Source organism: Wyeomyia smithii, chromosome 3 (genome assembly GCF_029784165.1).
Source record: "Wyeomyia smithii strain HCP4-BCI-WySm-NY-G18 chromosome 3, ASM2978416v1, whole genome shotgun sequence".
Taxonomy (NCBI): Eukaryota; Metazoa; Arthropoda; class Insecta; order Diptera; family Culicidae; genus Wyeomyia; species Wyeomyia smithii.
Genome location: NC_073696.1, coordinates 68397628 through 68413562, shown reverse-complemented (window position 1 = coordinate 68413562; position 15935 = coordinate 68397628). Strand labels below are relative to the sequence as shown.

Here is a 15935-nt window from a genome sequence, read left to right as displayed (position 1 = left end):
GGAATTCAGAACCGCGCTGTGTCCGCATTCGTAATCGCACGTCACTGGATGATTCTCCGTGCCACGCCGCCCGGTAGCTCTAAGCTAAGAGCCAGAACGGAGGCAAATCGTCGTCATCGCATCGCACCAATAGGCTGCCAGTCTTTCCGATGGAGTGCGATGTGTTTTTGCACGGTGGCACTGAATGCATACGAGATACTACTAGCTCTGGAGTGGAATCTTTTTTGTCGGCACAATTGTCGATTTCCTCTATACTAACTATATAGGTAGAGCTCCACTCCAGTAAAATGGACAAAGACGCATCACGCAGCTGAGAAACTGAGACCTTCGTACAGTCAATGACCGAGTAAATGCACTTCGAATGCAAACTTTAATGATACTCGAGTAGAGTGCGCATGCCAGCCGTGATTGGATTTACCGATGCTAAGAGAAAGAAGTGTTTTAACATACCCGTATTGGTTTTGAAGTACTAAGTGGACAAGACGAAGATTCGTTCATTGTTTCTCTACTCGTGGTTCTGTGATTGGCGGTATTAATCGAGTAATTTTATTCCGCAGTTTACGAGTCAAATGTACCAAAAAATAAAAGATTTTATTAGTTCAATAAAATGCCAGTCAAATTTTATTTGAAAATCGAAAAGCGATAAAAAAAAGTTTCAAAATTGACTTTTCCGATGAATTCAATCGGCAAAACTAAAATTTTTTTTTTGACCACGTTTACAAATTGATAGCCATAATCAGGAAACGTATCAAAAATAAGCAAATGAACTTCTACCTCAATTATCGAAAATGAAAAGATTTCTTTCCAATTTGGTTAGCAGACGCGTTAAAGTTCGACCTTATCACACAAACAAACAGACTCACTACTCGACGACTACTACTAGACTCACTACACTACGACACCTACTGTATATATTACGCAAAAGATAAACTTTCAGTCTTTCTGCTGCTTTCAGCAGTACGGCTCGCGACAACTGTCAACTGAATTCGAAAGGAAAAATACATCAGCGCCACCACCACTGTGGCGAAAATATTCCGCATGACTGAAACTCATTTGAATTGACTTGTTATTTTGATCCACGAAAATAAAATTCATGGTACGTCTGTTTGTCTGTGCTTAGCAGTGCAGTTTTTGTTCTTTGTTCCGATAACATCAGTACTAGCATTCAGGAGAAGGTATTCTTTTATATTTATTGGAGAGACGTCGTAAAGTTCGACGAATTTTAAGTTAGGCTTATAAAAAAAAAATTGAAGTAAGCTAGTAATGAATTTCGATTTGTAGGATCATACTGCAGCGTTATTGAACTAAGTTTTTTTTATGCAGGACTACGTCTTTGTTTTTCATACTGTAGTACACTCTGTAAAAGTTAAAATGAAATCGGTCAACTGTTGGGTTAGATTTAAAACGGTTATTACTATATGACCACACGATGGATTTTAATAATAAGAATGTGGTTGGATAGATAAAATGTTGGACAATTTTGTGAAGTATCAGTTATCATTTTTACTTCATTGCACAATGTCGAAAATTGATAAAAAGTTTTAAGGTCGAGTTTTCGCGAAAAATCAACCAATCATTAAAATGCGAGGACTTTCGCCAAAATACCGTAAAAACATCGTGCACGAATGGTCTACTGTGCCAGGACTATCGCTGAGAAAGTTAGCGAAAGATGAAGGAGTAAGCGTCAAAGCCGTTTGTACTGCGCCCCGTAAGTATGCTGAGGAGAACTCTTTCCAAGATTCACCTAAAAGTGGCCGAAAACGTGGTCCAGTATATCCGGAAATTAACAAGAAAATCAAGGAAAATTTTGATCTTGGAAGCTCAGCGTCTGTTCGTAATGTGGCGAAAAAGGTGGGTATCGAACGTTGTACCCATGCAGCATCAATCAATCATAGTAAACCATGAGTCAAAAAAAAAAGACCTCCCAGTTGGTCTCGGGGTACGATGCTGGTCGAACAAGCCAGTTGTCGTGGGTTCGAGTCTCGGCTCGGGAGGTACTGTTAGTGTCAGTAGGATCGTAGCGCTAGCCCCGCAATTGTCCTGTACACTAAACAGTTGGCTGCGAAGTCTGTGTATAAGAAACAGAAGGTCGAGTTCCGAATCGGAATGTAGCACCAAGGCTTTTTGAGTCAGCAGGCAAATATTTGACAGCTTTATCAGACGAACTCTAACCGTGATGGCGCAAACAGGAAAGCTATTCCGTTCAAAGGGTGTGCGTCCAAAGAACGGATATTGTGCGGCACTTTGTGGACACCGGATACGCCCGCTCCAGCATTTACAACATCCTGGCACCATTGGACAACAATCAGAGCATCGAAAGAAAAACCCGGTTCCGGACAGCCGACGATTCTGAGCGATAAGAAGCTCCAAGGGATGCTGAAGAGGAAGACCAAGGGAAAAGGGGCTACATCGATGCGTGCGCTCGACCGTGAGGACGGTGCAACCAGCCAAACAGTGAAAAAGTACCTGGCGTCCACTGGTCTCGGAGCTGCAGACAATGATGCATCGGCAACGACTGATAAGATGATCAAGACGACTTTCCTGGTGAATCGCGACGAGACCTATTTCACTGTGAATGGCAACGACTGGCAGGGCACTTCGTATTTTACCTCCCCCACGAAGCCTTCGACGTAAAGTTCATTTTACACACCAAGCTCTCCAAAAACGTGCTGCTGTGGCTGACAATCAGCGAGAAGAGAATGTCGGAGCAGCTCTTCGTTCGCTTCGGCGCTTTGGACTGGCCGTGGACAGATACATTCATAGTACGAGGTACTTGTCGTCATTCATCAAGAGATACCATAAGGGCGAAGACACGGTGGTCCGGCTGGATCTGACGTCGGCGCACTACTCGAAGTGGTCGTTGGAGGAGATGGAGCGACTGAATATCGAATTGGTAACCTAGTCGGCGAACCCGATCAACGTCTACCAGCTGCGTTCCATCGAGAATTTCTGGGTAAACCTGAAGCGTGGGATCTACTCCAGCAATATTATCGCGAAATAAAACGATAAGAGATCTCAAAAACATGCATACACGCATGTTCTCATCCGCCTTGGCGAATGCACTGGTTAACTGTCGGCCGCTCACAAGGGCGTAGGATTTGTTTGCAAGTATGCTAACATAATTTCCTTCCATGGGAAATTTATCAAACTCAATTATGTGTCTTAGTTATTTTTATCACCATCCGAAAAAGTCCAGGAGCTTTTGATAATAATAATTTCTAGAAGTTAACAGATGACATTGTTTTGCAAGTATTTTTTTATCACGAGTTATTTTTATCACCATCCGAAAAAGTCCAGGAGCTTTTGATAATAATAATTTCTAGTAGCTAACAGATGACATTGTTTCGCAAGTATTTTTTTATCACGAACAGTGAAAAACTCGGTTATGGTTATCGGTTTTTTTCTTAATTGAAACAATACAAGCCCTCGTCATGAAAATCACCTTGGAGAAAAATCAGTATCTAAGTCCGGTCCATAATGGGTTAAACATTATTAATTTGGCATCAGTTGATACTGCGCAGCAATCATTTCCTATTCACTCTAAGAAGGGCTACTGGATTGTCGCTTGATACAACATTTATACCACGTTTATAGCAAGTGCATTTTATTGCTTGTTCTTTAGTCAGTGAGCCTTAACCCACACCTTTTCCACATCCATTTTCGTGAAAGCCATCAAGCATTAACTGTTAAGCTAAGAGTGTTGCTGTTGATTGAAAGAGGGGAATATTGATGCATACAATGTTTATTCATCACGTATTTCAGCATTGTGTTTATTCAACGTCGCATCGAAACACTTACTCCACATAAGATTTTTAAATGGTGGCGAATCCTTTCAAATTGTAATTTCATATAAATGGAAGAATAAATACAAAAAAAATTGGAACTCATAATTGAAAATTGTTATGAAATCAATGCTTAAAATTTAAAAGACGCAAAATTAAAAAAAAAACAATGGTAAAGTTTTATTCAATTTAGTGAGGGTCAAACCAAAAACACAATGTTTTTGCGTTTTGGTTTGGAAATGTTACATAACATTCAAATCAGTGAAAATTGTGAACTTTTATCAACCTTGGCTTCCGGTCGCAAACAAATCCCCCAAAAAATTCAAACGCCAGCCACGCACCGTCGTGTGAATATTATATTGTAGGGTAGGGAACATATTCTAAGCAGCTTTAGGAACCGCCTGTGTATTCAGACGAAATACTCGAAATGTGTTGGGTGAAACTCAAGCAGTAGTATATCAATCTGTTCTCTATCGTTTTTTCTGTCAGAACTTGTTTTCAGATTGTAAAACTAAGTTAGCAAATTTTGACAATCATCAATCAAAGTTACCAATCTATGGACACTATTCCAATCACCCCGAACATATTTAAGCAGTTTCCATCTGTTTTTCAGGCGTTTTTTTTTTCAGCACCCGAAGTGGCTCCTGAATGGCTGCAATATAGCTCGATTTGTTTCAATTGCAATTGTTCACAGATTTCTTTGTGATTAACGGTATTTCTTATATTAGTAAGACAGCTAGATAATCAAAATTTTCGTTTCCATCATTGAAATTGTCGATATTGATCAAAATGCAGGAGTTTGAGGCCTGTTTTCTTCGACTGACTAAAATAGGCGCTACTGCTTAAGCCGTTCCCTACCCTATTCCGAACGCAAAAGTCGCAATAACTAAGCGCAGCAAAATCATCTACCGTGGTCTAGAATGTTTTGCTTGTTGTTGATTTTTTTCTTCTTCTCCTTCTTCTCCGAGGAGCCGTTGTTTACATGCTCGTTTGAGTATTTTTGTGCGCTTCAGCTAGCCAAACTCCGCTTTCGTGATTCGCTTCTACCACGCAGGGAATTCCTGTGAACAGGCAACCCATGCATGCATGGTGGGTTCGGATGTGAAGAGCGCAAAATATAAGGAAAAAAAACAACATTGGATATATACAATACTGATCACGCAGCGAGCAGCTGAGCAGTAAATGAATGAGCAAAATGTAAAATATAAAAGCGATGAACAGGTTTTTTGTTGTTCGGGTTGGATGGATGATCCGTATCGTTTTTTTTTTTCATGGGAAGTAAAATCGGGATGGTTGGAGTAAAGTCTGGTTTTTAAGTGTACGTTATATTTTATGACTACCAAAAGGCGAGTCAAAATTTTGGTTGTTGAGAGTGAATTGGCAGAAATTTGAAACAGTTTGACCCTTGATACTGTAATGGAGTGAAACTGTTTTAAGCAGAAGACACGCCTTCTCAGCTGAACATAGGCGCTTCGAACTTCTGGCGTAGGCGTTGAGCAATCTAACTGACGTTTGAACTCAGTTTGTTTATAGTTCTGAAGTGAAGAAACCGACTCTCCTTGACAGCGTCTGAAGGTCACAAAGTTTCCTCTTTCGAACGATCAGGATTGATATAGTTATGAGATGTATTGATTACTGTATTCAAGCAGACTTGCGGAATCGTCACAAAAGTGGCATTTTACCCAATTTCTGATAACAGCAGGCTATCCACATGCACAGCCATTTTATTTGCTTCTCAAAGATTACAATTCTTCACAATTGGTTGTTCAATACACTGTTAATTTGTTTCAACTATCCAGCAGTTGTAAAGTTTCACTTTTTATTATCTTTCAGTCACCAGTCGGTTCCACCTGAGCGGCCGCACCACTAGTTACTTTTTGTTCACTTGAACTTTACACTTTATATTTTCACTTTTCACTCACTCCTCCTGACTAATTGTGGCGAATATTCAACACATTTTAGTTAACTTCGTTTCCTATACCTCCCATAGACGGCTTTTCACTATTTGGAGCTACACTTAGTAAATCGAAGTAGTCAACGAAAAGGGTATAGCAGGCGTGTGAGCGGAGTAGATCCGACCGAACAACGTTACTCGTTGCGTTCACTGAACGAAATGTGCCCTGGCGGGTTCAGACAGAATGATTTTCTTATAATGCTTACTTCTTTTTTTTCTCCATTCGATTGACTTCTGCGTCTGCTGTAACTGCGGTGGCTCTTGCTGGTGGCCACCCATACAAGCCAGACTTTGCGAGCAAGCAAAACATTCTGCGAGTAACGTCGGCGCTGAAGAGCATACGGGTACTACAACAATATCTCCACACACATATCAGTACGCACACTCTCTATTGCGCGATCCATAAACAGAGAGCGGCTACCCAAAGTGGACATGATGCCGACATTCGGCATTGATTTATCAGAATTTCAGTGTTTTTTTGGACTTTATTAAATGGAAAACTGTGTAATCATTTGAACATCACTTTCAGTTTTACAAAAAATCTCTACGCAAGCAACATGAACAACAAATTCAACTGCCCGCATGAACCTACTAGCACTGCCAGCATAATCGTAAACATAAACTGCCATCGTCAACATAAGGATGTAACATTTGCGGTTATCAAACTGGGAGGTCGTAGCTCACGGGAGAGAGCGCCAACAAAGAAAATCACTTTATGCTCGACCACACGTGAAACGAACGAACAGTAAGAGAGACCGGGAGGGAGTGAGAGAATGAGAAAACATAGAGAGCCGCGGGCGTTGGTAGGTAGATACATGTGGAAAAGACGAATTTTCCTCACCTATACCAAAGCGCTGCCTCGGTTGTGTGTTCGCTGCACGCTACCCTACAAAAGAAGAAAGCAGGCCAATCACGCGGCCAGCGAATGATCGGTGCGTGAACACCGTCACCTTATGCATGGTGGGTCGGTTGTTATTGTTAGTATCGTACCCAACTGGCCCGGCTGCTGCAGGTGTGAGTAACTCATTCTTTCCTTTTTTTCTTCTTTCGGATGGTGGCTCATCTCGTCTTCCCGTGTTTTCCAAGAGGATAAAAAGAGGTTTTAGGTTTTGTTTCAATGTGATGCTTCCACGTAAATGCCTTGGGGGGTGTTCGGTAATCATGCAATTCGCAAAGATGCAACATTGTGTGGTCGTTATTGTCAGTAACAAACCACAGTTCGATTATCTAACCTCAGCATGGTATTAAGTTCACTAAATGTTACAACCCGTCATTCAGATTCATAACGTTTTGAAACACGCTATAGGGCTTTGTTTGTAGCACTTCCATGATGGCCAAAATAAAAAATCCAGATAGTGAAATGTTTAAATGCATGGATCAGCATATTTTCGACAACGTTTTTTATGCAAATTGAGTGTAGCTTAAATAACCAAAATCTTTCTATCACTTCTCAACGAAAAAAGAGTGGCGCTTTTTATAGAAACATAAATTTAGAAACATTTCCAGAAAATTTATAGATTTTGCATTAATTTTTAATCTAAGTAGAAACATGTTTTTATTTGTTAAAAACATTGATTATTTTGGCTCTATAAATGAAAAAAAAAACAGGTAAATTTGTAGCGTTTTTGATCCGGAGTCCTAGAAAAATCCTTTGAACATGTGGGATATACATTTGGCTTTCTTTGTATGTCTGTTTGTTATAATGATTGGTTTTCCTGCTTTTCTAAATTTTATCTCACTTCATTTCAATGTTTGGTTGATATTGCTATATTTTTGACGTAGGACTACGTCTATTTTGGAAGTTAGGAACCTGAATATAAAAATCTAGTAATTCAACCAGGGAAAACCAGGAAAAAGTGGTCAGGTTTTGAGCACGTATATTTCATTCATTTATAATCAGGTTATCGGAAGTTTGGCATCAATCGATCAGAAATTCTTTTACGGTTAAATTTACACCAAAAACAACCTATTGTTTGAGATACACTATTGTAAAATTGGTAAACGACATAGATTGTCTAAATCAATAAAACCTTATTCATATATTTTATTTATTATTATTATTTAATTATTTAATTATTATTGTTCGAAGCGCAAATAAAAATGCACTGTTAAATAAAAAACAGAAAAATACCACCCTCCTACTATTTTAGTTTTAAGGTGAAACTCTGTTGAAAGTTGAGAGAATTCGTTATCGATATTGTTTTTTGGCACATTTTGCATGTGTAGGATAAGTACAACGATACACCGTGCCCCAGTGCTGAGTCGGGAAAGTTTCCAGCTCGAAAAGATCCTCGACCTGATCGGGAATCGAACCCGATGTCACAACCGTGTGGGAGAGCTAGCCGACCGACATCGCTAACCACAGAACCACGGGGACCACATCAAAATTCACAGCAATGGCTGAATAGCTATAATCTTTCATTTTTTCCAGTTTCAGCTTTTGGAGTGCACCTGTTTTGACCAATGTAGTTCTTCGAATGATAGGCGCTAAGATTACGATAGACTATCTTATATCATCATCATTGTTGATAATTTTTATCCAACAGTAATGTAAGTCTTGTGTAGTTCTACGTCAACTTGAGCCACACAACTTTTCTGTAAGTTTTGCTAAGGGAATAACCGCTGCACCCATTACTGACGCTGTTGCCATCACTACTGCTATTGATACTCACTGCAGCTAACGCTTCTGGTACTCGAAGATTCAGATGTTTCCACACTGAAAATTTGACGGCCTTTATATTTTGAATGCCAGCATCCCAAAGCGTTCGTGTGTTGTCAAAATACGGCGACTATACATTGGAAGGAGTGCCGACTGATGAACCTATTATCGATGCTGCCCGCTAACGCACAAAAGCAGCTTTTTACAAGAACCGGTGCCGCTGCACCAGCTGACCCTGCCACTCTCACTGCTGATACCCGCTGCCACTGCTGCTGCTGCTAAGTATGGACTGTCCTAGTCGCTGTCCAAAAACTAATATGACTAGTTTAGACAGAAGCAGGCTCTTATATAGGCCAAATAGTATATTCCCGATTTAATAGGTCTCTTATTGTGTCGACCGTGCTGGGGAAAGTAAGCATTAAGCGACCAATCAGAGGTCTAATTTTCTGTTTTAACAAGGCTTGACAATTTTCAATAGAACAATAGTTCGAATTGTCTGCATTTGAGCAGAAGCATAGAAGATTTTCCAGGCAGATGCATAGATGATTTTTTCAAGTGCATTTTTTTTTATAAAAATTCCAAACCCTATGAAAAAGTTGAAAATTCGCCCAAGGTATGTTCAGCAGAACGTTGTGATTTTCAAATCTGAAAAAATGTTAAGAACATAGCAGGCCTCTAAAATCACATCAGAAAAAGTTATTTGGTATTTTTTGATTTTTTAAGATTTCAAGAATTTCTGTGTATAAAATTACTTGTATATGGTCGAATTCTAATAGCTATAACCAAAGTGTCTTCAGCCAAGTTTTTATACATAAGATTGTGTACAACTTTGCAGAAGACTTCATTTTGATTTGACAAATAGTTAAAAAAATAAAATTTTTATTTACTTTTAGGTGAGTTAATCAAAAATTTATTTGCATCAAAAGACGCCCCTTACAATCTACAAAAACATTTTCGAATATACTATAACATTCAAATGGCATTTTTATACTTAAAAGGCTGACATCACGTTTTTCGCGTTTATGCTATGTAGCCGAACTTCCTGAGAGACGTAGTTCTACGTCAAAAGTTTCCGGAAACAATGTACTATGATTGGTTCCGTCGCTTTGAAGGTAGTAATTTCGGTGTTGATGGCTGTCCAGGTGAAGGACAAAACCCTAGGAATACGCTGAATTGGAGAAATTGTTCGATGGAGAGCCATGCCAAACGCAGAAACAGCTTGCTTCGGCAGCAAAATTTGTTTTGATCATGAACTTTGTGCAAAACAACAACAAGTTCTGAAGCGAAACTTAATTGCAGTTGAACACTAGTTTATTTTGTAATGACCAAATAAGCGCAGAAAGTGGAGCCAATTGCAACATTTTCATTGTTTCAACACAAGTTTCAAGAATGAAACAGCAATGTGTGGAAACTAACGCATAAAACTTGATGACAAAATAATAAATGGTTATATTGGGAACCATTTCCAAGCGACGGCATGCTTTGAGAATGTTTCAAAAAGAAGGACTCCTTATAATTTGAAGTTAAGGAGTTTCGTGTTTCACGTAGAACTACGTCTGTCAGAAAATTCGGCTATATAGGGGAATAAAATAAAAATCTGAAAAATGAAGAGAGGAAAAATAAGCCCAATTCCAAACGCTCATAAGTCGGTTAATTATTCATGGATTCACTTCGTTCTTGCCGCAATCGATTAGAAAACCATGTATATATAATTTGTTTATTGAAAGTATTGTACTATTGAAAATTGTCTAGCCTTGTTGAAACGCAAATTAAGACCTCTGATTGGTCGCGTAATGCTAGCTTTCCCTGATACGGTCGACAGTCCCAAGCAACAATTGAAACATAATAAAAAAATAAATTGTGATCATTTGTTGCACTAATGAAATTCTGAGGTTTTAGGAAACCTTTTTTGTTACTACGATGAAATTGTAAAGAAACAAGCAACAATTAAAGTTGCATCGCTGCTTCAAAACTCTTCACACCAACAACGTAATTCGCGAGGTTAGATTTGTTGTTGAAACGTATAAACGGCATTTGAAAACCTAACCTTCACTGAATAGATCTAGTGGGTGGAGCATATAGGTTGCCAACATGATGCTTGCGAGATACAAAAAACAAACATACAAAAATACTTCTAAAAGTTGCTGTCATGTTTTGAAGCCATGTAACAGCAACTTTTGCTCGATCGTTCGCCTTATATTTGTTTTTGAGATGTGGTTATTTACTGCGTTGTAACTTTTGGGTGCTTGGACTAGAAGTCGTCCTAAAAGTGTGGGTCTCTAAACGAAATATGATAAATTGCTTTGAATTTCATTATCACGCTAAGGTACTGATAAATTGAAGAAGCAAAATTAAAAACTGGTAATGACCATTGCATTGGCATGATAAGGGAAGCAATATTTAAAACTGAGCCATGAACTTGCAATGCAGCATTTACCATGTTGTTATCAAATTCCATGCATAAGTTCATACACATTGCGGTTTCATTCTTGAAACTTGTGTTGAAACAACGAAAATGTTGCAATTGGCTCCACCTCCTGCGCTTTTTTGTCATTGTATATGAAACTGAGATGTAACTGCAACTTAATTTCGCATAAGAATTTGTTGCTGTGATGCACAAAGTTCATTATCGAAACAAATTTTGCTGCTTGGGGTATATTATAGCTAGTTAACTGGGAATGCAATCTTAGGGCTTTACAAGATCCTGCTTCTGTTCAAACAAATCATTTCACTTGTGGATGGTGCAAGTGTCGGACGTATTTCAGCAGCAGCGAGTAGCAACAGTTGTAGCAGCAGCAATAACCAGCAGTGGCACTGGTGATGACAGTGACATTTCCTCCGGTGAAACTTTGCCTTATTTATTTATTTATTTATTTATTTATTTATTTTCTATAATTTATCTGACCCGAGTCTTAAAAAATATAACAATAGGTAACAATACAAACTGGATCCTGCAAACATAATCTGCCGACAGTGTTGAGATTTCAGTGTTAAAATAGCTATTCATTGTGTTTTAGAGTGCCCTAATTTCCACTGTCAGGGATGCGATGAGCATTGTTACCAATTATCAATTGAATTGAAGATTCAATATTTTTACGTTTTGCGCTAGAGTTAAAAGACTAATGTTATTTTCATCCCCACGTACTATAACTGTTAAACCTAGTTTGCACCGCATGGTGTTTGTTCCATTCCTGTTCAGTCAGTGATGCCAAATTTTTATGTGTAAATTAAATTTCGGTAGCACTTCAACACTTGCTTTACACAAAACTTTGAAAATATAACGTAGTTGCATGCACTAGCGATACATTACACTGTGCTACAAATGAAAAAAAAAATCAAGAACTTCTGAAGTGACCTAGTGTAGGTTGTAGGGCTTGTTGAGTGTAACATTCGCTTATATCAGAAATTTTCTAAACACCCCCAAAATCTGAAGTTATGGTCAAAATACGGTTTTTTGAACCTCAGCGCATATAATATTTTTTAACTCAGTCATTTATCAACCGATTTTCAATATTTTAGCAGTTTTAGAAAGAGGACAAATAGAGCTTTTAAAATATATACAGGTTTTTACTAATACCAATAAAGATGTTGAGTTATTTGAGTTTAAATCTATTTTTTTTTTAAGTTTTCACGAAATTTTTCAATTTAATTTTAAATTTGCCGTCTATTTTTATGAAAAACATACCACAAATATACTACAATTTTGAAAGTATATTCAATTTCGAATCAAATGAAAGTAGTTTTGTGAAAATCGGTTAATATTTGGCTAAGTTATATATTTTTTAAGAAAACCAGAATTTTTGGCTTCCATCGCACAATTATTTCACCGAGCTACAAATGATGAAAAAATGCAAGAACTTTTGATGTGACTTAGTGTGGGTTGTAAATTTAGTCAAGTGTTACTTGCGCGTTTACTTGAAGTTTTTCAAATACCCCGAAAATTATAAGTTATGTTCAAAACCCTGTTTTTTACCTTAGCTCACATTTTTATGTTTAATACGGTTATTTTTCAACCAATTTTTTGTATTTTGGCTGTTTTGGAAAGGCGAAAAATAGAGCATTTGAAACATATAAATATGTCTAAAAAGTTTACCTATATGTGATGAATAGTTTTAAAACGGGAATACGGATAGGAATACGGTGAAGATATTTTACGACGTTTCGGCCGTTTTTGGTGGTCTTTTTCATGAGAAGTTTATTTATGTCTGAAAAGGCCACCAAAAGCGGCCGAAACGTCGGCAACTTATACAGATTGTCGTATAACACATTCAAAAAGACTAATTTATCCTATCCGTACAGGTACATTACAGCATCTTCATGACAATAGCAAGTTTTTTGTGGAAACAGTAATGGAATGAAATACTACGCGATAGTAGCTGCTTTAGAAGTTTCATACACTCTGCTTTTATCTTTTGCTTCTTGTCACGGATGCAGTAGGAACAACCATTCTCTCGTTCACTGGTCTCTCAATTGAAGTCACTGTAAAGATAATCTCTGGCTCATGTGTTATTGACTGTAGCTGTCTGAGCAATTTACGGTAACTACTCATTGTGAGTCAAACTAATTAATAATCGATTTTTCCTTTGGGCCTGAGGACGGTAGTGTAATTTGTGGGATTATGAGATAAATTAGCTTTAGTCAAACTTGCTGTTCCTCTAATTTGTAACATGAACGAATGTAATATTTAACAGTACCGTCAGCCGAGCTGAGATTGTGCCATCCAACCCGTGACTTGTTGGCCATCTCTTCCGGGTCAGAAGACTAGTCTTCCTTGGTTAAGTATTCGAGGTTAAATGATTTTCTCGATATATTTAGGTATTTTCAATAATATGTATGTGCGGGTAAAATGGACAGCCCATGGTGATGGTGAAAAAATGTGTTAATTCCCATTAAAAAATCTAGATGCTTCGTGTTTATATCAGTAAAACGCAAAGGTAAACTCGGACCGATGAACAGATGACCGCGGCTAAACGTACCGTTGAATGCGGAAATCCGTAAAAAAGCTTCCGCCATTTCTCAGATTCTTGCGAACAAGGTCATATATTGTTATTAATTTTACGACAAACGGTGAAAATTGAACTGCTGGCGAATGCATAAGTGTGTCACGTGCTATGGAACAACATCTTACTATCTGTAAAGGGATAGTTAATGTTCACGCCCAAGGTGTTCATATTACCACCTCCCTATGTTCATTTTACCCACACGTGTCCATTTTACCCCCAAAAAACTGCTTTCGAAAATGCTCATAAAAACTACGAAAAATACTATATTTGAGTACTTATTCTTATTTTTTGTATCAACCATTAGTGGCTAAGTTGATGTGCGCTATCGACTCATAGTTGTAGTGTTAAACTGTGGAGGAAATTGGAAAATGGCTTAGGGCACATAGGGGGAGCTGGATGAAAAAAATTGGGTCCAGCTGAACTTTTCACTGTGGTATAACTGCCGGTACCCGGATAACTGTCCCATAATGAAAAACAACATGTTGAGAAAACGACGATTTATTATTATCCGTGAATTTTCGGATTTCCAGCAATTACATCCAGAACCAATGACCATAACAGTTTCATGGCAGCACAAGTTTATCGTTGAGAACAAAAAAACATGGATGGAATTGGTTTAACGTTATATAACTTGAAAAAAAAGACAAAATGGGACAAAATATGCGGGTACATTTCAAAAGTACTCGCATATTTTGTCCCATTACATATAAATTCAACCAGCAACCGGCAGTATCATTGGCAACGTAGATTGTACTACAGAAAAACAACATTAGTCTAGTTAATTAAATGACATACTTCTATGCCTAAATAATCCGATATACACTAATCTGGAGCAAAATTATATGTTTGCCGTTTTTTACCAATATGTAGTGGGACTGTAATGCGGGTACTTTCAATATGGGACAAAAACAACTTGGTATTTTTTCCATGTTTTTCCATACAAAAGTATCAATTTCAATTTTTCTACATAAAATATGATAACAATTTAGTCGATTCCCGATGATAACTCAAAAGTGACCAAAATCAGTATGGGACAGTTATGCGGGTACCGGCAGTATAGTGGGGCATCGAAATGTCAATTTTTTTATACCAGCATTAATATTACCGAGGGGCTATACAACGATTCAATAAAATTCATTTTTCTTTTTCTAAGTTTTTACAACATTTAGTGAAAATTTTTAGAAAAAGAACCCAAAGTTGAGCAATTGATGATAAGGCTAGTATATACTGTTCATACTGTTCATACAGAACAGTCACCTGACTGCTTCTGTTGGATAAAAAACCAAAATCTTTTAGTTTTATTACGAGTGCGGTATAGTATGTACTTATATACGAAATGATAGTATGTAGGTACTTATAGCAACTTGGAATCGCATTTTCGGGACAACCATGACTAATTAAAAGGAACATTTGCAGATTTTTGAAAAATGAAACAAAAACCTGTCGAAACACCCATTTTTGGGTTAGCATGTGGTAGAAAACAGTAAACCACACTGAATAAAGTAAAGAATGCTTTGAGCTCAGTATGTTTTGAAGGTTTTGAATGATACAGCAATGTTCACACATAACACGGTTGTAGACCTTTTCGAACTTAATGATTTCACGCGTCAGCCACAGAAACAACACCAAAAGCGTGAACATATTCATGCATTAAATACATCTTAGATTTCAATCTCCTAACAATATTTGTGCTCACTAAATTTACTTATCAAAATTAATTTATTGGAGAATTAGAATTTTGGTTTTCAAATAAAATCTCAATTTACAAACATATATAGTTTTCGATGGTACTAGAGTTTCCAAAAACATAACCCTTTTTTTTATTTCAACATCATACCACAAGCGGTACAAAAATCTAAAATCAGTATTCTATTTTCGGCAGTATTTTAATGATTAATCAATCAATTTATGGAAATATTTTTTAGCAAAATTCTTTTATTGAAAAGCTGAAAAAAATTCATTTTTTGCACCCCTCAGATGATTGATGCCTTCAAGCAATACTGAAATATTATTCAACTTGCAAACAGTGCCGCCAGATTCACAGAATAACTCATACTTAACCGATAGTTCAAAACCAATAATGATGACTGTCTTTTGTAGCAGATGACGTTTACGATATAAGGATTATAAACTACTTGTAATAGTTTTGACTTAATGTATCCTAATTGGGTGCTTCATAGTTTATAGAACTACTATATAAATGTCCAAAAATATGGAGTTAAGAGATAACTTACTAACGTCTTAGTCGAAACAAATCTTGCAAAATCAGAGATTATCCCGCCTTATCACCAGACATATATAATGCACCTCAGTATTGGTTACATATGCCTAATGATAATAGTTACTTGAGTTTCAATGAAAAGGCAAAAACAGTACATCACTGTGGACTTACTGTAAAATTAGCTTAGGAACTCTAAAAGATTTTGCATCGGGTGCACCGGTTTATTGGGTTATTTTGATGAATTCCACAAAATGCTAAGTACTTAAGTATATCGTTTTACTTTTTTGCGTGTAGCACACACTATTGCACATTTTGT

General features: G+C 37.4%; 1 protein-coding gene across 3 annotated transcripts in view; it reads right to left on the bottom strand.

Annotated features, from left to right (window-relative positions):
* Positions 1–15935, bottom strand: part of LOC129732816 (uncharacterized) — a 57475-nt gene that overhangs the window by 20233 nt on the left and 21307 nt on the right. Inside the window, exon 1 of one of the 3 annotated variants that reach the window (XM_055694091.1) lies at positions 5465–5911. The exons of the other annotated variants lie outside the window; for them this stretch is intronic. Within the exon in view, the coding sequence (XP_055550066.1) occupies positions 5465–5505 (41 nt within the window). The 5' untranslated portion in view covers positions 5506–5911. Of the gene's footprint in view, positions 1–5464; positions 5912–15935 lie in introns of those variants that run through there. 3 annotated transcript variants of the gene reach the window in all.